This window comes from Pseudopodoces humilis, chromosome 3 (assembly GCF_049639895.1).
Source record: "Pseudopodoces humilis isolate 2021_Gansu_Grassland_sample_001 chromosome 3, ASM4963989v1, whole genome shotgun sequence".
Classification (NCBI taxonomy): domain Eukaryota; kingdom Metazoa; phylum Chordata; class Aves; order Passeriformes; family Paridae; genus Pseudopodoces; species Pseudopodoces humilis.
In genome coordinates, this window is record NC_142202.1 from 52,743,178 (window position 1) to 52,765,659 (window position 22,482).

General features: G+C 38.9%; 1 protein-coding gene across 2 annotated transcripts in view; it reads left to right on the forward strand.

Annotated features, from left to right (window-relative positions):
* AIG1 (androgen induced 1) overlaps nt 1-22,482 on the forward strand; it is a 129,218-nt gene that overhangs the window by 28,966 nt on the left and 77,770 nt on the right. The window contains exons 2-3 of one of the 2 annotated variants that reach the window (XM_005518442.3): nt 8,319-8,474; nt 19,672-19,773. In XM_005518442.3, coding sequence (XP_005518499.1) covers nt 8,319-8,474; nt 19,672-19,773 — 258 coding nt within the window. The remainder of the gene's footprint in view (nt 1-8,318; nt 8,475-19,671; nt 19,774-22,482) is intronic. The other variant, XM_088052944.1, reaches the window with a different exon arrangement.

Here is a 22,482-nt window from a genome sequence, read left to right on the forward strand (position 1 = left end):
AGCCTGTCTTTCTGGACTGGTGTGTGGAGTCATTCATTACTATTTTCACAGTGCTCAGGAAACAGAACTTTAAAACCTTTTATTTCCTAAGCCATAGTAGGGCAGCACTGAGGTTGCAGTGTCTCAGAAGATTGTAGTGACTTACTCATTTGCATTTCCAACTCTGTCCCCATGTTGCTGTGATACATTTGTAATGGCCTTATCTAAATTCAGCAATTTAGAAGGCAGCTATTACCTTATTCATTAAGAAGGGAAGAAATTAAAAGCAAAATTGGTTACTCTTTGATCAGTCAAAATTGCTTCCCTGTAGTGGTATTCAAACTGTATTTCTAAACATGAAAAAGTGGTTGCAATACAGAAGTTTCTGGGGTTTTAAGAAAAACGTGGTTTTTTTTTTTTTCATAAAGTTTTGCACTTAATACAATGTAGTTTCTTTTTTGGGGTAATTAACTTTCAAACTGCTAGGGGCTTTCCAGCCGTGGGAACCCTATCCTAAAGCTCATTTTAGCACAGACAGCTGTAGAACAAGTCTTACCTTCTTAGCTAGCTATCCCAAACATTGTCTAGAGAGCTGCTTTCCCTGCCTTGACTGCAAGGGTGCTGCTGCAGAGAGTGTACCAGTCATGCTGAAATGTGTAAAATTATCATTTAAGCCAAAATAATGACATAACCTTCTAAGCAGTGTATAATCCTAATAAGATTAATCTTTACTGAAGAAAAACATAAACTATATAACTTAATAAAATTATAATCTATTCTGAATAAACTGTATTATACATGTTCGCTGAATGGATTATATAAATTTAATGAAATTACACTGTCTTATAAGCAGGATACAATAAGTAGTAATGGCAGCTTTTCTATACACAATATAAGAGAGCAAGGAAGAAGATGGGGATTATTAGAAAATGAGTTTAATCAAAGCAATTAAAAATATAAAGATAAAAATAGAATAATGATTTCTTAAGTACTGCAACAATGAGCTTCATGCTTCTTTTGAGTGTATTAGCCATAACCAAAGTAAGATACATGAACATCCAAGAAGAAGACTGACATGGTGTTGGAATGACATAGCCGATATAATTGAAAAAGATTTGAGAAAATGTAGTACTTTCTCAGCATCTGTTCAAATTTTTATTCATATTTCTTTAGTATATTGTATATTTGTCCATTCCATATCTTCATTTGATACGTGGTGGTGGATTCCAGGCTGTTAGCACTTCTGAGCCAGATGGCATACACTCTGTCATGCTGAGATCATGTTAGAAATGTCATCTATGCAGCTCAGATGAGATAGAGTAGCACTTTAAAATTAATTCCTCAGTTGTCCACTATAATTTTTTTTTTCTTACTGGGGTATTGCACCCATGTAAAAAGAATAAAGATGCTTATGTAGCAGTCAAAGAATAAAGCTTTCCAAATATTTTTGTTAGCCTACCAAATTTCAGTTTACTTTGCTATAGTAAGGAATATTGTCCTTGCAGAAGTACTTAAAGTACTATGAAAATTGCTTTTAAAACTACGTTAGCACAAAAACATTGCCTCTCCAAGAACATATTTTTGGAAAACTTTATGAGACAGTCAAGAATCATGCTAAGACAGAATGGTCTGAGGCTTAACCTTTCCAGTAAGAGTAACACAGTAAGGGGTTTTCCTGGAAGGAAGATGACAAGACAAAGGAAGAGCCTGTTGAGTTGCTTTTTTGTTTGTCCAGTGTTATGATGTGCCTCGGGCAGACAAAGAGTTACTTTTCAGATAAGCATTGTCCCACCCCAAACCCCTTGTGAAGGACAGCACAGGAGTTCTGATTAGGTTTGAGTCCCTGGGGGGTTTCTCCCTTGCTGTGTTTCTAATGGTCCCTGACCCTGAACTCCACCCTCAAGGGTGGAGACCCTCAGGAGTTCTGTCCCTCAAAAACCCCTGCCCTGCCTTTGTTTGGGGTTCTCTGTTTTGGATCTGAGTTTGTTCCCATGCTGAATAAATGGTTTCATGAACAAAGGCCCATCTCATTGGTGTTCCATGCTGGTCCCCAGAACCCTGTGGCTTCCCTGGACGAGATCCTGAGGTTGCGAACTGCAACAGTCCAGATTAAAACACACTTCATATTCCAACAGGCATAATTTTAAAAGTCATCTCTTGTCATGGAAACACAAGATCTTACGATCTTACACAGCTTAGTCTCCATTCCACACCTTCATAATAGGTGGTTAAGCACTGAGAATTGAACAGTGTAGTACCTATAAAAACTAGACTCAAATCAAACAATTTTTTCTTTCATGCATATTAATTTCATAGTAGATTTAATTATTTTGTGTATCTATAAAATCTCAGTGGTTTAAAACCATCTCTTTGATTATATTTGGATAATGCTGGTGGGCTTCAAAGAAAGAGAGCACAGGAGGTTATGTAGAATGTAAAGGATTATATTTAAAGGAGTCCCTGAACTTGCAGCATATGCTAAGGGATTAAGCATGTTTTATAAACTGATTCATATCATATGACCAAATGATGAAAATGAAGTTAAGTTTTCTACTAAGGACTAGTCTTCGTGTGCAACATGCTGGATAGAAAAGCTGTCCCCCCACTGAAGGCTGCAAAGGGAGACATGAGTCATTAGCTTGGATGAGGACAGTGCTGGACATTTATAAGGGTGTCCCTTTATGCAGTTACTGAGATTCTAATGTCTCGTCTGCTAGAAGTAAGTGTCATGTTTTACTAGTGTAGTTTTTAGTTCTAAATTATGTAAGTAAAAGCGAAAGGAGGGATAGGAGAAATACTTATTTCAAGATTCGTAACCAGTAAACAACTCAAAGTAAAATAGATGGCATTTGTGTTAGCTATTCATTTGGCTTATTCTGTTTTCCTTGCCGTGTCTGTTACTTTTCTTCTCTATATGATGTATTTATTTTCTGAGACTACTGGCTTTTGAAGAGCCAGGGGTTTATCCTTTTCTGTGTTGAAGTGGCTCTGTAATGTTGGAACCTGCTTAAGAAACAAAGCAATCTAAAACAACCACAGCACTTGCAGCTGGTGTGGAAGAAGATGCAATATGAGCTTTGCCTGTTTGCCTCCATTTACTGTCAATGAATCTTCTGGGTTGATGCTACTTTTTTACTTCTGATCCTTGAAATACGAGTATTTTTCTCTTTTCCGTGCACAGAAATTCTGAGTAGCACCCAGTGTTTTTTCATGGTTCTTGCACCTTAATTAATTGTAGGTTTAGTGGTTAGATATATTACACTGTGTTTTAATATTTAAAAGGCTCTTTGTTCTTGCATTTTTTTATGTCTCTTTCATTTGTCTGTAGACACAAAGATCTGCCTTTTTCTTAAGTCTGTAGCTTCTGTGATACATAAATTTAGCACTTGATTACATGTTGTCCAGCTTCTGCTTGCTATCATAACTAACAAAGATACAGCAAGGAGAGGAGAAGCGACGAGAATAAAGCAGTGTGCCTTTGAGTATTGGTGGAATGACAATGGGCAAGAAGATTCAGTAGTTCCATGCAATCAAGAACAGTAACACATTTATGAAGCAGCTACAACCCATTACTTCGTTCAAATAGTTTTCTATTAAAAATACCTGTTCATTCTCCTTCTAACCTGGACTTCTCTATGTTGCAACTACAGATAACAGAGCTGTTGTTACAAGATGCAGGCTGTACAGGATACATGTTGTTACAGGATGCCTGCAAACAGCCCAAAACACAGCACCACTTGAAACGGTTATCTTAACTGCTGAAGCATAGTTCATTTGTTACAGCAAGTAATGATGTCCAGAGGTTGTAGAAATTAAAGCTAAGGTGATGGTGAGCAGTAATAGATACTCCAAGGTTATGAATAATTTTCCATTGCTTGAAGAGGAGAATCGGGCCATGTTCTTTCTGTGGCAGATTGAAAAATACGAGAGAAATTACAACTTTCAGCAATTTGATTTTGCATGCTGGTAGAACTAAACTTGCATCTTCTCGTGGAAATACAACATGTGTCTTAAGCCTGAATGATTTGATGGGTCAGGTTAAGTCTGTCCTCCCACCTGCAAGGTGGTGGCCTGATCCCAGGGAGGTGCCTGATGCCCTGAGGTTGGGACTGGCCCCGTGCCACTTGCTGCTCTGCTCCTGGCTGGGGATGTGCCCTGACTACCCCCTGCCTCTCCCTACCCCCAGGGATCGGTGAGGCCTCCCTGACACCCTTCTGTGAATTAGTCATTGTCTCATGTGGGTTATGTTTGGTTACTTAGTGCTTTTTTGTTATTTCTTGTGGATTTTGTGAGTGTTACTCCCATGTTTTATTCTGGTGGTGCTGCCTATTTGCCAGCCCAAACTGATGCCTTATTTCATAGAGAGCCACATGACGTAAGTGGTGTTAATCTCGAAAATGATAACTTGAGGACAGTGATTTTTCATAATCACAGGTAGGTAGAGGGAAAATTACCCTTGAAAAGTATTAGTGCTTGCAGAGACTTTTCTGGTTCTCCTGCCCTGAGCTCTAAGGAGTGCTTCTGATTATGAGACTGAACTTGAAAGAGAATTAAATTGTAGATTCAATTAATTTAAGGGTGGATTTTCTGCCTTTTCTTTCTGGTAAGACTAGTAACAGAATTTTCATGACCTCAAGAGATCTTGTCCACACAATGGAGTTTCATGGCATGGGGGGAGAAGGGAGTCTCCGTGCCCTGGACAAGGATTTATGAGGAAATAGGTTTTCTGTTTGACTCTTGAGAAGTCAAATTAGGGGGAGTACGAGAAGGTCAGTAGTTGCAGTCCTGAAACGAGCACCTTGTGAAAAATCTGTCCTACTGAAGCAAGTCTTAATTTTCTGCTAGTAGACAGACACATACAATTAGTTCATTCTATGTAATTCAACACATCTCCCTGTTTGAGAAGGTTTCGTTGCTACTTGGTTTCATCTTTTAGCTTGTTTATAGCTGTTTTTCTTCTGCAGCAACTTAACAAGTGTTTTTACTGGTCTAAGTTTTGTTTACTAACATCCTTTAGATGCCCACTGTTATTATTTTTCATTGTGTTATCACAGTTTAAAGGTACTGTGGTATCAACTCTAGTGGCAGTAGCCCCTTTACGCTTCTAGGAAGAAAAGGATCAGCAGTATTTTATACCTGTTCAGTTATTTTCTTGGGATGGCATACTCTGCTTATAAGTTTCTGATTCTGTCTATACTACCTGTATTATCTATCTATATTGTTACATGGTATAGGGAAGCTGTGTCTGTTTTCTGTCAAATTTGTCATTTTCTAAATCACTGTTTTCCTTCAAGCTCTAGTTAGAGGCAAAACTGAAGAGTATTTCCTCTGAAATGCTCTTCTTGCTTACATTTCCGAGGGGAAAAAAAGTCAGCTGTTCAGCAGCTTGAGGATGTTTCATGTATGGATTTAGCACTTGCAAATTTTCAAAATAGGATCTCTCTTTTGAAAATGTGTTCCTAAATCTGATGTAACACCAGGGCATCTGAAGAACATTGTTTAGAGGGAGTTTCTGTTTCCTTGCTGTGATCTTTTCACATCTGTTAGACAGCATTCACACCAAGGAGCATGGACTTCAAGAATTTATTTCATACTAAAAACCATCAGTAGCTGCATGCTGTGCTTTTCCTATGCCAGACCCACAAAGGATGTAAATCATTACTGATTCTGTTCAATTAATGCTGCTGAGACTCATGCAGCTCTGGAGGTCCTAACTCTAATCCTAAGTGTTGATAAGTGTCAGAAGAATTTTCTTGTGCATTCTAGACAGGAAAGGAAGCAGAATGAATGGAGTGAATGTATGTACGTTATTTGTATGAATAAGTTGTTCTTTCCTGAACACTGTACAATTTTTTCAATTGCCTCTGAATGTTCTCAATAAAGATGTAATTTTCTCTTTCCTATATGGATTTTTATTTGTTAATGTTTTTGTAGAGTAGTCTGGTTCATTCCTACCCTCTGAAATCTTTGGGTATTTTCCTCTAGGAGTTTTCACTTATTCCCAATGATATCATTACATTTTCTCTTGAAGCTCTGTGTTCATAACAGGATAATAGGGAGAGAAGTTGCTCAGTTTGTGATTGATTAGTAGATGTACAGTTTTAATTCCCTTGGAAAGTAGGCGTGTGATTGTTTGAGTCTGTGTTTCTTTGGAGAGGGACCATTTCAGGGAATTGTAGTTAGAGCTGCAAACAATCCATTAGTCACTTTTCCAAGCCCTGCCAGCATAATACGGTTCCCTGCAGTACATTATTGAGTGTTTTGTCCAATATCGGTTTGAGTGACTCAAGCCATGAGGCTTCCACCACTTCCTCTGAGAAACTATTTAATGGTCTGACAGAGCTCACTGTTAGGAAATATTTCCTGGTACTCAGCCTAAACTTTTTAACACCCAGATTGATATCATTACTGTTAGGTATACTTTTTTCCCCAGCTCTGTCTTGTTTGGCATTCACACTCTTGAGTGAATAGTAGATGGTATCATATCTCATAAGTCAAGCAAATGCATAATTAGTTCTTCTATTTCAGTTCTCCAAATAGGCCATCTGTTTGGTGGAAAACAGGCCTGACTATGGAAAGATTTTTTTCTACTAAGTGCTTGTTTCAAACAAATAATATGAAAAAGTGCATTAGGAGTTCTTAGCAGCTCCAAGAAGCCCCAACTTACATTTAAAAGGCTTTTCAAAAAGTATGTAGAAGATTGTAACTTTTCCAAACAGTCATTTGAAATAGCAATACCTTTTTCTAGCGCAATATACAGCTCTAGCATTAATAGTCTGTCACATCTCATGGCTTTAGGAAATGTTTTGTAATGTTGCTTCATCTATTTATCAAGCAAATTCTATGTAGCTACAGCCTGGAGAGAGAAATGGCAACAGAATTGCAAGCAGATCCAGGATCCATTTGAATGTTTGTCATTCACAGCTTTACAGCCAGAATTTACAAGTGTTTGGGTCATATAAGGATTGTTGAGGAAGGAAGTATACTTTAATCCATCCAGTCATTACACATCTCTGGATTTCTTCCTAGTAGCCAACATCTGTTTGGTATTTTTCTCCTTCCATCCTTCCTTCCTGCCTGCCTGTGTGCCTTATTGTAGTGTAAATTCTGCAAAGATGTATGCAGATAATAAATTGTATTTTGCAGCATCTGGGTATATGCTATTCTTATTTCTTATGAATAGTTTTCTGCTTGGTCAGAGACTCCCAGTCAGTGGAACACTTAGGTTTACAGTAAGACTTCTAAACTAGGATTGCATGCTTGCTTTGAAAAACATGCATGAATTCTAAGCATATATATGTTCATGTTTTTTGTCAAATCACTGTGTAATTTGGGAACCAAGCCCACGTTTTGTTAATTTTTTACCTGAGATTACCTGATGTGTGTGGGTTTGTGACCTGGGCTTCCAGCTTGGGGAGTAAACAAGTTGTGTGCACTTCCTCTGAACTGTACTAGAAAGGATGTGCAAGTCCTCAGGCAAGAGCATTCCTAAGCTAACTTATTACAGTTTTACCAAGCTAATTAAAGGAGAAAAACTCAGTGATCACATTAAGATTTAGTCAGGTTTGAACCAAATCAGTGGGTTCAGGTGATTAAACTAACGATTTAATATAACAGATAGCCTTATATTGCACACAAATACATAAATGCAAAAAAAGGAAAAGTTAGGTAAATTACAGTGTGCCATCAGGAAAAGAAAGTGAACATTTCCTGCAGGTTTCTCATTCTATCATTCACAGCCTGAGAAGAAACAGAGATAGATTTGCTGAAGCCTGGGCCATGTACTGTGTCTGTCAGGAAGTCTTAGGCACTTCCTTCACCTTTAGGTGGAGTGTCTGGGGCAGGCAGAATCTCCAAGAGAGACCTCCTGTCACAAGGGAAGGAAACACTCATTTCTGTTTCTTTCCCTTCTCACAGGGAGCATTCCTCACTTTTCTGCCTCAGAGGCAATTCCTTTGGGGATGAGCTGCGTGGAGTGACACAGGAAAGGGTGGCTTCAGTTCACCACCAGCAGGTGGCATGTATCTGAGGTGAGGGTGGAAAGCCACCTCTGGGGTGGTCCTTCCACTCACACTGATTCCCCCTGTAGATGAGGAGCAAGGTGCATGCAGGACTTTGAAGCACGCATGGCTTTTATGTGAATAAACTCTGACCATATTTAAGGGACTGATGTATCCCCACTCCCCATGTCAATTCTGTGGCAATATTCCTCATGCAAGCCTGTGTCTGACCTGCTTTCTTCCAAAGGGTTGGTCTTCTCTGTTCAAAAGAAGAAGAAATGGGAGAAGGAACACAGAAAGATTAAGATGTGCTCAAGAGTGTGTTTCCCTTCCATGCAGGTTATCCAGGCTGTCTTCTTTGGGATTTGTGTCTTGACTGACCTGTCCAGTCTTCTCACTAGAGGGAATGACAGTCAAGAGCAAGAGAGGCAGCTGAAAAAACTCATTTCCCTCCGTGACTGGATGATGGCTGTTCTAGCTTTCCCTGTGGGAGTGGTAAGTACCGTGTTAATCTGTGCATGTCTTAGCAAACTGGATGAACAATGTTACTTACTGAATGTTTTCTTCCTGAAGGGGTTTCCCTATCGCCATACGAAAGACTACGCAGAAAGGGAAAAATGGTAGAGATGATTTTACTACTCTCTTGTTTTTCACAGGTGTAAGGGAAAAGAATATACAGTGTGTTGCTGAAACAATTTCTGGTTCATTATAAAAAAAGTAACATTACAATAGGAACTTGATTGTACAAGTAATTTTAAATGTGGATTGTACCAGCAGCATCTTGAGATTCAATTTAGACTTTTTCTGCACCACATGTCATCATCAAGAGTAGTGAAAGTGCTGACTGTGGCATGTTTTACACCATAATGACATGAGAGAATTTGGGCTGTAAGACATTTTGACATTGGCAAGAAGAGAAGCAGAAGTCCAGGTTGCTCCTTGTTAATTCCATGGGGGATTCAGAGCTGGCAGAATAATTGAGGTAGAAAAAAAGGGGTTTTGTTAGTAATGTTAAAAAGCACACAGAAGGTATGTAAAAATGTGGGGTTGACATGTCTTTTTTCAAAAGAAAACTATTCTTTGGATCAGATCTTGCCCCGCTGGGACTCTGCACATCACTTTCAAAGGCAAGAGGTGCTCAATGTCTTTACATAGCTAATAAAACCGCTAAAAATCCAAAATGTTACAAGTTTTTACATGGAAGTGTCACCTATATTAGTCTAGTTCTAAGCTTAGATTGCAATGCAAAAATGTGTGAACATTTTATTAAAGTTATTTCTTTTATTATAATTCAGGATCAAACTTTAATTCTCTTTTTCTTAGTTCATTGTACAGTAGTTCAAAATAAATTCACTAGAAGCAGATTTTTTTGCATGGACTATTAGAAAGCTGTATGAGGTCTTTAAAGCTGTACTTTCACAACAGCTGATCGCTTTCTGTCAGTTAACAGCAGCTAATGTATCAATCTATCACTTATAATTTCATATATTCAGCGATGCTTCATTAGAATTTCATTTCACCATTTATGTGGAATTTCACAATACGTGAAGAAATACAGAATGCTTTTACAAAGTTACAAAAGGCAAAGCATATGTGAATCACTGCATGTACTTCTTTAATAAAAACCCAGCTGGTAGCCTTCCCTTATTATACTTGCTGGCCTGCCTTTTGGGAGCTGCTACAATTCATGTTGGGGTAGTGGACTGCAGTTTTCCAGCAGTGGTAGAGGAGTCTGGATCAGCTAATACAGCTAGTAGAAAATCTGTGCATAGACAAGTTTGCAAATATGCATTTTATGGGTGCAGAGATTTATGTGTCATTTGTATTTTTAAGGGAGATGGGTACTTAGAAGTAGTTGTGATTTTGATTAGCAACACATGCTTTTCCTATTGTGTTGATAGTAGAAATGAAAAAAGGGAACAACTTCACACTATTTGTCTGTGTTTAAGTATTTTAAGTTTCTTTTTCACTCTAGAGGCGTACTCCTTCACACGCATCAAAGCACACCCTCCTTGGCTCTCTCACGACTCTCAGGATTCAGGGATTCTTTCCTGCCAGTTTTAGTTCCATACTGTTGTCTGTGTGCTCATCCTCTCCTGTAATCCTTCTGACCTTGAAACTTCTCAAGATCTCAGAAGACTTCCGCTTTGCTTTGTCTTGGCAATTCTGAACATTTCTTTTCAGGCAGTGTTTTTCTTGCCACCAGTACACAAAGAATCCCAGTTAGCCACTGCCTGCGCTACAGCTGTTGTTGCAACATTTACAAATTAGCAGTTCCCCAGAGATATGTCGAATACCTGGAGATAGTTGCTTTCCCTAGGGTTTCATACAAGAACAACTTGTGTCTTAAACAAACATAGTAAGGGGTGGCCATGCTCATTGTACAGATATGCTCCATTTCCAAGTGTGACCTTTCTGTGGTGAGGGGGAGCAATTGTTTACCACTTTACATCTTAAAAAGAAATCCTAAAAAGGTTGTTTTTGTTATTATTTCTTATCCTGGCTACTGAGAGGCAAACAGCAGCACCTCATAACTTTACACTGGGTGTCAGCTCCTTCCTGAAACCTGATCCTCACCAGCATCAGACCTCACCACACTGCAGCTACCACTTGTCAAAGCCAGTACCTGAGAGACTGCTAGGCACTGCAGGCTCTGCTTTAGTGGGATTACAGATAGAAACAATGCAGGGCCAAAAGTAGCAAACATCTAACTCAGATGTTGTCATCTGAAGAGCTATTTATGTGGAAGAAAATAGTGAAATTTTGCTATGATGGAGGTTCTCGTTACAAGAAAGTTATTAAACACTGGAGTGCCTGCAGAAAAAAAGTTAAAAGTTCCCTTGTTTCTCATATTCTTTTAACAGCTTCCTCACTCCAGAAAAGAAAGGAAAAAAAGAAAGAAAATAATTTGAAATGTAAACTTTCTTTCCTTGAGACTCACCCACCTAGCTCTCTGTGGAGCTTCTCAGTGGATTCCAGTAGTGACACAAGGGAACCTTCACACATAAAAATTGGGCAGATGCAAATGAAATCTTTGTTGGGTTTCTAATGTAACAGTAGTGGTCATGCTTAAGTGCTTGTCAGTTACCTTAACATCTAAATTATTTTTATTGCTCGGTGTTTTACACTCGGCATATTTAGGCAATAATGCAAATACTAGGGGAACATTTTAAAACCTAATAGCTGCAGCTTTTCAATAGCAATTCACCACTTTTTCTTTTTTTCTGTATTTCCTGCTTACTGGAGCCCTTGAGATGACTTGTTCTGAAAAACAGATGAGAAAAGGGGTTTCCACTCCCAAATTAAACAATGATGTGAGAGAAAATAAAAAAAGTAATAAAAGTTCTTAATTTTTAAGACTTCCAAAAAAACTATTGCATACAAACCAGCTAAGAAGTCCACCAGCTTCTTCCCATCTTCCAAAGGAGGGGAAGAACACCCCAAGGGTAAATAATCTCCTTTTGTGGCTTCACAACAAATTAAATCTTGAAAACAAATCAAAACTTGAAAAAATCTGTGCAGCAAATCACATCTCTCCAGTGTTGCGATATGCATTTTTTATTTTCAGAGGCTGTTATAAAACTGAATTGCCAATCTATATTTCACAGTAGAGTTAAGAAATAAACAAACATGAACCTCTTCTAAGGACATAATGGCTACTATTTACCTATTGTTGCTCCTTTTTATATGACTCTTCAGCAAATCAAGTCAGAAATCAACAGATTAATTTTCTATGCAGTAAAGCCTTCTGCCACAAAAGGTCTGTGGGCAACAATTCCTAGCCCCTTTTTAGTTTGCTGTAAGCCTGCAATACTGTTCAAATGCCCAAGAGATTAGGAAGTATCCAGTGAAGAAAATTGCTTGCATAGGCATTTTAGAAGTTCATTACCAATTTTCATCTATAATTGGACTTACCATCCCTTTATCTTGTGAAGGAGATAGAGATTGAGAGTAATTTACACTCCTAGAGTGATGTGAGACATGCTTAAAAGTCAGACATTACACCAGTGGTTTAGCTTCTCCCTACTTTTTTTTCTATTTGTTTGACATAGGTCATAAAGTTGCCAAGTTTCTGTGGTTAATTAGTGTTTTGTGTAAACTGTATGGTTTTATCAATATGTTTCTTGTAATTTGTACTGAACAAAAGGAAGAAGAGATAAAACAGGCATCTCTGGTTGTTTAAGACAGTGTTTAATAAAAATAGGAAGAACAAAAATTGATCTTATTACATATTAAAAGAGAGATTGCTGTCTAGAAAATCACAAACTATACCACAGACATTTTATATCATGTAGCATCAATAAGTATGTTTGAATCTGAATCTAAACTGACCATTACCTCTTTTTTTCTGTTTTACTTTCATGAGTTTAAAAACCTGTGATACAAAGGAGAGAAAGTCAGGCATGCTTTCTTATTTCATTTTTCTCTGTACTAGTGGAGTCTAAAGGAAAGCTGATCACCCTTCTGTAGATCATCAGTTATGCTGATCTGTGATCTTACGCCAAGAAAAGATGTGTAGGCATTTCCTGCAGTTTCCTAGTTACCTCGTTACTTGACCAGACTACAGCATAATTTTATTTCCAGAACTGACTCAACCATGCAAAATTCTCTCTTCTAGATTTTACCCTCATCTATTGTGATGAGATGACTGGTGATGGGATAATTAGCGAGTAGTGGTACAATTGCCCCCTGAAGTCTATTCTCTGAGCGGGGTTTTCCCTGGTTTTTATTTCCCACTCCTTGTGATTCCTGTCACTGGTGCTTTTCAAATCCCTTTGGTGTATTGTGCTAGCTCTCAATCCCGCCTAAAGACAGTACCATGACAGGAGGTACCTACTGCATCCTGTCTGCCTTTAACACCACTTTTCTTCTAGATATGATACTTCTGTCAAAGAAGTTCACAAAAAACTTATTTTTACCCCCAGTTAACCACTAGTGTCTTGGGAGATAGGCAGAAAGCTTACCTTTAACTGTAGTTATAACAAATTGTGTCAGGGTCACAAGGGTTGGGGATTTTTTTCTTTGTCATTAGCCATCCAGGAAATGACTGAACTGTGCAGCCCAGCCAAACCAAAAACACATAGTGTAGGAAAATAAACTTCCACGGGGTTCATTCTTCATTTGCATAACATTTCTTGGTTGGACTCATGTAAAAGTGCAAATTATACCATTCTTTTTGTTGGCTTTACTTTCTTAGTTTCTCTTTGGTTCTATTTGTAGTGTTTTGACAAGGCCACTTGATTTCTCTTTTGAATAACCATCCATTTCCCAACTTGTCCTTTAAAACTTTTCCCTTGACACATGATGTTCTCATGTCCTCTGAAGCTTCAGAGACAGAGGACAAACACTCAAGGAATACTTCTTTAAGTGTGAAGACAGCATTTTGTTATCAGCCTTATTTTTTTTCTGCTGCTGTGTATTTGTTCAGCAGTCTTTCAGATGCCTGTAGTAAGTGAGCAATTCCATATTTTCAGGTTCCAAGGTCTTCTGGAAAATTTGAGGTTTCCTTTGGTCTGTAATGACTGGACCCTAGATAGATAATCATTACAGACAGAATGATTACAGACTCTGGATAGGATAAGTAGCAAATGAGGGACTTTTCTGTTCTATATGTTGCTTAATTTTATGTTTAACCCAGTACTATCTTTGCAAAGCTGTCAATCTTAGGAGGCTCCCGTGCAAAGAAATGTAAAAAAACAAAAAAACAATTGCTGGGTCCTGTTTTCTTCCTTGAATTCAAAGCCTTGAGTGTGTCATATACAGAGGAAATGGAAGGGTAATATTTGTGCCATTTTGCCTTGGGAACAAGTAAGATATTGGGCTCCCTGAAATTTTTCTTCTTCATATGAGAAGCCTGTTCAGCCTGGCATGTGAGTATAGTACAATGTCTGTGTCCACAAAAGTGATGAGTTATGGCACAAGGAAGGCAATGTGAGCACAAGAGCTGAAGTTCTGCTTGAGGCTTACGTAGGTGTGAGAGACTGGAGAAAATGAGTACTGGCTCAGAACAACTAAAGGAAGGGAGGAAGAGGGGCAGGGCAAGTCCTGCGTAGGTGGGATGATGCACTGCTCCATACCACCCCCCTGATGCCTCCAATCCAGACCCAGACCAGCTGTTAGCCACTGGCACACACAGATACAAAGACTGCTGGTATGGCAGAAAGAGAAGTGGGGAGAAATTCTGAAAAGTGCAAGATCCAAAATGGTATCAGTTGGATGGGTAGCAGCCCATGAGAAGGGAGATCATCCAGCCCACATCTTAAATGACCAAGTAGACCCTGGCACTTAGCTGGCTGTCTTAGCTGAGGAAAAGGAAGCAGAACAAGAAGAGAAATGGAGACATTTATTGGAATGGCTACATGTGAAGCATGGCCACTCTGGGATGAAAGACCAGAGAGGTTAAGAGAGATGGTAAGTAGAGGATGGCCTGTCACACAAAGGGCTTGTAAAATAGTCATTTCTGTCTGCAGCTAGTGCTGCACCATACTGCAGAAACACCCCCTGCACCTAAGGATGGGAAAGGGGTTGTGGGAAATTTGGCATGTCAACTGCATTGGTCCCTTTGGTCCTTTTAACAAATCAGGAAGAAAGCAATGTGTGCTGATGGGTGTTCAAATAGGGTCAAGTTAGGTACAGACTAAAGCAGTGGCATGGTCTACAGGGGAAAGCACTGTGAAGGGAATAAAATTATGGATCAGTTTCCTTCCCAAAACCAAAATAAATGCAATCAGATAATGGCAGTCACTTCACAGCAGGAATAATCCAAGAATGGGTGAAAACTGAAGGGGTACTGTGGGTGTTCCACATCCGCTACACCACATCCACAAGCCAGTGGGATAGTAGAAAGGACAAATGGTCTTCTAAAATGGTTTTTGAGACCTCAGGATCCAAAGTGGCCTGATCAGCTGTGGGACACTGTGACCAAAGTCAGTGACCCATGGAGAGTAGATGTCTATGACTTACAGCATTTTGCCCCACAACACCTACCACGCCTTCCGGAAACGAAAGGACTGATGATCCCCGGAGCTCCATACATTTTCCTGGTCAGCCAGTACTGACAGGCATGCCAACTACCAGTGAGGTCCTGCTGGTCTTAAAAGACACCCCTGAACATGCATGCATGGGTAGCCACAGATGCCCATGGCAGAGAACACAAAATCAACACCAGATGGATGATTCCTTCTTTTTAAAACTGGTCCAAGTAGGACCAAGTTTTCTTTTCTGTCTCCTTCTGCAGGTATTCCATGCAAAGATGTGGCTGAAAATTTCCACAGTTCTTTGCTGCAGTGATAGTTACGTACATGTTTTATCTTAATATGTTTTGTGATATTTATACTCTCATGTGTTTTGTCTCAGTAATTTTGCAGTATGTGTATAAATGTCATAAGCATTGTTTCGGGCTGTTTGTGTCTCCTCTCTGGTTGCCACAGGAGGTGGAAAAGATTCCTTCCTGAATTTAGCTTGGAAGCTCAGACAGGATTTCATATGATTATGAAATCAGATTTGTATATCCCTTCCCACCTCCTCAGAGCAAGGTATAAAATTACTTTGAATTGAGAAAGAAGTGTAGTTTGGTGCCAAAGGAACCACATGTAGTAGTGGAAAGCAATGCATGAAGCATGATCGAACAGAGAAGGGGATTGACAGAGACTGAGGTGGCAGCTAGAAAGTTTTCTCCAGCTGTAAGCAAAGAAGTCTTAAGTGGTCAAGATGTCAGAAGAAAGGATTTTGGATTTGGAAACTAGTGAAGTATTTAGTAAGTTAGGAAGGTATTTGGTTTGAACCCAGGACGCTGTCTAGAAAAATATGCAGATAGGAATGGCTAGAGGTTTTGTTATACCTTTGATCCCCCTGAGGCAACCAGAGTATTATGTAGCAGAACTTTTACTTGATGTAACTTTCCAATGGTGCACCCTGATATTCCCCCTTATCCTGGCATCTGGATCTCTAGCACTGTAATAAGATAATTGACTGTAATATGGACCCTAGGGACCCACCTGAAACTAGGTTGGTAGAAGGGGTAAAGGTGGTAGTACAGGAAATGTGCGCTTGTTTGGGTTACAATGGTATCTGGACTTGTAAGATTATCAGCTCCAAAACGTAAGGCAGTCTAACTGTTGAAAATTTGCCTTATCCTTAAGGTTTCTATTTTTTGGCGAGGTGTGCAATTGCATTGCAATAGAGAATCTTAAACTGGCCATTTTGGAGCTCAACTTGCAAGTCCAGCAAGTATCAAAAAGGATTTTATAAAACTGTCTAACCCTCAATAAATTGTTACTAAATGGGCAAGGAGTATGTGAAATGCTGAACCTCACCAATACGAAAATGTTGTTTTAAGAAGCACAAGCAAAAGTAAAGAAAATTTCCAACCAGTCTGGTGAACTCTTCCAGTCACTGCTGCCGAAAGACTGGTTCAATGAACTCTTCCCCCTAGATCCTGATTTGCATCTTGCTTGCCATCTCTGGAACTCACAGGGTGAGGGATGATAGCTTGTATAGGGTGGAATCCCTATACTGACTGGACCAATATTTTTGATTATCGAAGTATTGTCAGCTATATGACTTCTTGTACACTTTCCTCTTTTTCCTCTCCTTTTTTATCTCCCTCTCTCTGCTAGGTTAGAATCCCACTACTGCCACCATGGAAGAAGAAGCTCCCATGTCCATTGTTCTGGTCTCAGTCATTGTTTTAAGCCTTGGCACCATGTGGGAAACTGGAGAAAATGATTACTGGCTTAAAATAATTAAAGGGATGGGGGCAGGGCATGTCCTGCATAGGTGGGATGGTACACTGCTCCACCCCCTAACCTCCTGAAGCCTCTGGTCCAGCCCTAGAATGGCTATTAGCCACTGACACAGCAAAAGCCCCACCAAAGGGGGAATACCCTGAGAGACCAGAGCAGATAAAAGCAGTTGCATAGGCACCTGTGGTCACAGTCCAGTGTTAGGATTTCACAGTAGCTGAGATCACACTGGAATTCAAGCAATGATTTTTAGTCTTTCTCTCGTCCTCCCCCAATTTCTTGTTCTCAAAATCTTAAGAGTTGGATGGTTTGGAGTTCGCTAAGCCAATGCCTTGTGAAATGCTTGATTTTGATTGAATGCTGCTTCAAAAGTTGCCAAGTACCCTTATTTTCTAAAGTTTGTGAATAAAAGTTTGTAGTTTAACCTCCTGAGAATGTTGCCTCATTTCTCCTGTGTGCTGCCTTGGGTATAAAAAAGGGATAAGAAACTCGTTGAGCAGGTCTGGGACTTTACAAGAGGCAGTGTAAAGAAGCAGCTCAATTGTGTCATGGTCTGGCACTACATGATCATGTGGGATCTTAGCAAAGCCCAGCCCAAATAAAAGTCTGCCAGTAGCAAAACGTAAGCATAGGAGAGGGGACTTAAGAGTACCAGACCAACAGTTGCTCATTAATCAAAGTAAACAAATTCAGAAGCAGCCAAAGTAACTATGTCACAAGCCCTCATTATAATTAATTTTATCCAAATAGTTATTTTTTATAGTTCATTTTATCCAAATGAACTAGTTGTAAAGAGGAGTAAGGTGAACCATTCAGACCCTGGAAGGAATCTTCCCCAGGGTATTGTGTTAAGTCTCATATCAGGTCATCCTCTGGGACAGGTTAGTTCTGTAACACGTTTGGTTTTGCGCACTTCCTTTACCTTATGTCTGCCTTGTGATAGTGCTTTGCTAAGCAGCATTTGCCGTCTGTAGCTCCAGATGGTTGCAACCAGCTAGGCTGATCCTGTTCCATCCATTGGCTGACTTTGGTTAAGGGACAGATGGCATGTCCCCTCTTTTCTTGTATTTACCTCCTTGACAAAGTCTATTGTTTTATTCTGCTCCACACAAAAATCACAGGACAAAACATGCTAGCTCTGTTGTATTCAGCGTAATAAAGTTCAGCCTAACCCTGGTTGATTTTTCTTGCTTTGAGACTTAGGAAAAAACATTATCAATCTTGGTCTTCATATGCCTGAGAAGATGTTTTTATGCCCCAGTTGATCTTAGCAGGTTCTCAGAGACCCACTGTGATAATACATGACTTCTAGGAAGCCTATAGAGAAGAGGATACTTTGCTTCCATTTTTCCTGCTGTTCAGCTATTCATATCTTGGCACTTACATGTCAGCAGGTGCGTAAAGAGTTGTGCTGTGCCAATGCCAAGACTGGCCCAGAAGAGAGATTTCTTGTGGGGTACTTTACACTTGCAATATTTTTTGGGTTGTCCATCATAACCTATTTTTTTTCCTGGCCTCTGTGCACTAGTCAATTAGTCCAAACTTATTCTGAGCAGGCACTGATAGCTGTCATAACAGATGGACAACTGTGCTGGAAACCAAGAAACTATGTACTGTATGCACACTGAGGGAACAGTGTACTGGTTCAGGTCATTCACATAACTGACTGGCCGAAGTCTGCGTGTCTGTGGTTAGAACAAGGTGCCATTGATTAACTGCAAACCTCAATTTTAACTTTCTGAAGTCAGAAGCTAATGAAACAACTTATGCCTACACTATTATACATGCTAGTAGTTTGCAGGATGTGCTATGCTCACCCCATATTTCTTTCACTGATCCTCTAAATGAGCTGTAAGATCATGAGCTGCATCAGTTTGGACATAACTGAATACTTCCCTTCAGTCTCAGTGAAAGTTCTATCTTTTGGCTCTCAAACTTTAAACCTGGACTCAGCATTACTATTTAGAGATCTCCTGTAAATGGTCATTCAAAAGCTCCTGGCCCAGGTATTGGGTTTTACTGCTATGAACAATAAGCCTTTTTTATTATTAGAAAACTATGGCTCAAATTTAAGGTAAGAAAGCAGAGGTGTTTATATTAGAAAATTACTTGCCACAGCTAAGTTAAGCTAAAACTATTATTTCTATACATTTTTATGGGTTTCTATTGCTTTTGCCTTTCATGACATCAGGATAACTTGAAAGAATATGTGAACACTTTGGCAAAAACTCAGCCTACTGTAAACTTTACCTAATCCATTTGTCCTGTCCTCAGTCTACAGGAAATAATGGTCTTTTTCTGGGCCCTAGTAAATAATGTCTGAGAAGAACCAAGGAAAATTTCATACTCACAAATGAGCAGGGAACTAGCAGGATACTGTTTTCTGTGGATCCCGGTCTATGAATTGTGTGGATAGTCATCAAAGATTTTTTAGTTGGTTGTTTTTTTTTTTTTTTCTAAAGCTGTTTTGATGGCTGACGCAGAAAAGTGCAAATATGAATTTACAGGCTTCTGTTCAGGAGTGAATGTTTCATATTGATATGTTGTATGAATTCCAAGTGATATTTTAGCTGATTTTCCATTTATTTTCTATCCTGTTAGTGGAGAAACATTATTTATGTGCCACATCTGCTACTAAAGTGTAATATTCACTTGTAATTTGGCCACAGGCATGTAAGTCAAAAAATGAGATTTTTTTTTTCCTGGCTAAAAGTTAAGGAAAAAAAAAAAAAAAGAAAAAAAAAGAAGAAGAAAAGTTAAAACCTCAATGAATGCAAAGAGTGATCCAGATCCAAACTGTCGATTATAAGTGTATTTGTTCAAAGAACAATAATGCCCATATCTATCCCTAAATCCTTTGTTAAGTGACCCATTTTGCTATCTAAAGAATGCAACTAATTTTTCAGAAGTATGTATTTAAAAATGTCTTGTCTTTTTTTTCTCCTTAGTTTGTTGTGACAATGTTTTGGAGCATCTATATATATGACAGGGAACTGGTTTACCCAAAACTGCTCGATAATTTTATACCAGCATGGCTAAATCACGGAATGGTGAGTAAAGTAATGCAAACACTTCCTTGCATAAACAAAAGTGTAAGACACTGATTTCTCTGTGCATGTTTCTGCATACTCTTGGTGCTGATCCCCTCAGAAGTGATTAAGGAACATGACTTGCAAGGAAGAGTAACATCTTTCCTTCCTTGACTCTTAGAGTCATATTTGAATCCTTATTAGGTTGAAGCTGGAGATTTGAACTAAAGTGTCCTACATCCCAGGCTTGTTGTGGGGATCAGCTCTTTCCTGTGTAAGGTAGCTTTCCCAGATAAATGTCACTGTGGTCATGAGGAAGAAGCTGTTCCATAAAACAGAAGTTCTGAATTTGACAAATCTTGCTCTAAAATGACAGAAACACTTACTTGAATATTTTTTTACCAATATACCAAAGTATAATTCTTGATGAAAATGTTTTGGTTAAAATGCTTTTTAAAAAAAATCTCATATTTTTTTGACTTGTATGGTTTTAGAAAAATAACTCAAGCACACCAAACTTATCCAGCAGAACCTGTATCTGAATATTTTTAATAATGTGGAATTATATGTGGAATCAATGCAAAGCTTTAAAATTAATGCATTGGTAATCATAAAGGTAGTTTCTTGAGAAGAAATCTGAGCTTTTAATCCCTCTCTTCCATGTCAAGTCAGACGTCCTTTCTCTCAACCATATGTTTAAATGCCAAGGGAAAGTTAAGGCCATAATTTGCCCTCAGGTACTTTCCACTGTTTATGCAGCATTTGGAGCTAGAAAGTGTCATGTTTGCTTCTCTAGTTGCATCTGTGCAAAATGTTTCATTATTACTTTGTTTTCCTCATCAAGATGTAGCAAACCATTTGGCACTGCTGTTCATCAGTAGACAACAGCAGAGCTCATCCTTCTGGGTGTGTGCACTTTATCACCACAGCAGATCAAGCTTTGTCCATCATTGCTGTGCTTGATAAATTGGTCCATTGTAGAGTGGGGCAGATGACACTGCTATTTATTTGCTCCCCAGATTTTGTGTCAAAGGAGCAGTGTGAGAGTTGTTACTGACAAGAGGAGCATCAGCTTCTGCTAGATCCTGTACTGTTTTATGATGTTTTGAAAGGAACAGCATGATATTACGTGTGTCTAGAGCTGAGGAAAGAGTCTGATGACTCCTGCTATGTTTGTTCAGGCAGTTCTCCCTTGAGCTTTGAGGCTAAAAACTGAACACTTGCAAACACTGCCAAACCATGCACATCTTGATTTTTTCCCCACAACAGATCAGTGCCAGCTCTGATGGCATTTCTTTCAGGTGGCATTATACTATATGCTATATACTATATACTGGAAGTGCCTAACCCATAGCATTTTTCATGAATGTACATTGTGAAGCAGTTGGCAGCAAGTGGCCATAGGTATTCATGAAGTCTTCTTTGTGCTGTAACTAAAAGGCAACTCAAGCTCAGGTTGCTTTGTAGAAATGTATACTTAGTGAAATATGTGAAGATGGCTTTTGTTTGAGATTTTTGAACATCACAGAGTTTGCTGAAATGTATTGTGTCCAAGTATTTTCGACTTTTTTTTTCAACTTGAAATATTGTAGAAAGCATTTTTGCAAAGGAATTGGTTTCTGTGTCAGTCTCCATTTATCCAAGTGTTCTTCGGTTAGATCACAGGGGAAGCTTATGGCTGTGAGGCTTTTCACCATATTTAGCATGTGTTTTCTGGTGTTTTATCCATCGTTTTATCCTCACCAGATTTCATGCTAATTAATTCTGATGCGTTGCTCATCATAGTATGAAAGGGTTATTAAACTACTTTGAGAATACTTGCACCTCACTTAGTTGTAGTTAAAATTTTGACATGGCAAATTTTAGAGAATAGGATAGAGGTCCACTTTGTGAAAGGGCCTCTGTACCTCTGGGAATACAGTTTAGAAAAGTCAGGATCCCTGGCTATTGCTTTATCCCAAAAGAAACATTTATTCCCATGTATTCCTGCACATTTTGCAACAATCGTGCACATGGAATGATGACTGTTCTGAAAGCAAGGGTGGCCATGCTGGAACCCAACCTTGCACAGCAAAACTCACACAAGAGACTCTCCTCTGTCAGTGAGAGGTGGGTTGTTTAGCTTCTGTTGTATTGCTGATTAATCTCACTTTTGTGTGATCTTCCCACAAAGTATCTGGTACAGCTGCTAAGGATCTGAGATCAAACATTACTAAAACTGTGAACACTCTATCCAGATTTTTTTCACGGCAGTTTCCCCAAAATATTTATTTAGGACACACACACCAAAAAAAAAAAAAAAAAAAAAAAGCAAAAAACAAAAAAGAATCCCACAAAAAAAAGCCAAAACCAAAAAAAGCCTTCTACTGTATTATGATCAGCTGTAACAGCTTGCTCAAGTGTCAACATCAAGGTGCAAAATCCATACATAGAAAGGGAGTGAAAAATCATGAAATATGGCCATAATAACAGCAGTCATATTTCCATTAGTAATATGGGCATGTATTAAGATATTTGAGAGTATTCACACTTTAGAAGCATTTTAAGGTAACTATCTTGAAGGCTCTGTGAAGAAATTATTACCCCTATTTTCTTGAACACACAGTAGTGTCTTGTTAACACTCAGAGATACCAGTCCTTATAGCAACACTTCTTCAGCATTCAAAAAAAATCAGAATTATAGAAAAAATTTCTTTCTAGCAGTGGGAAACATGAGGGAAATTAACCTTG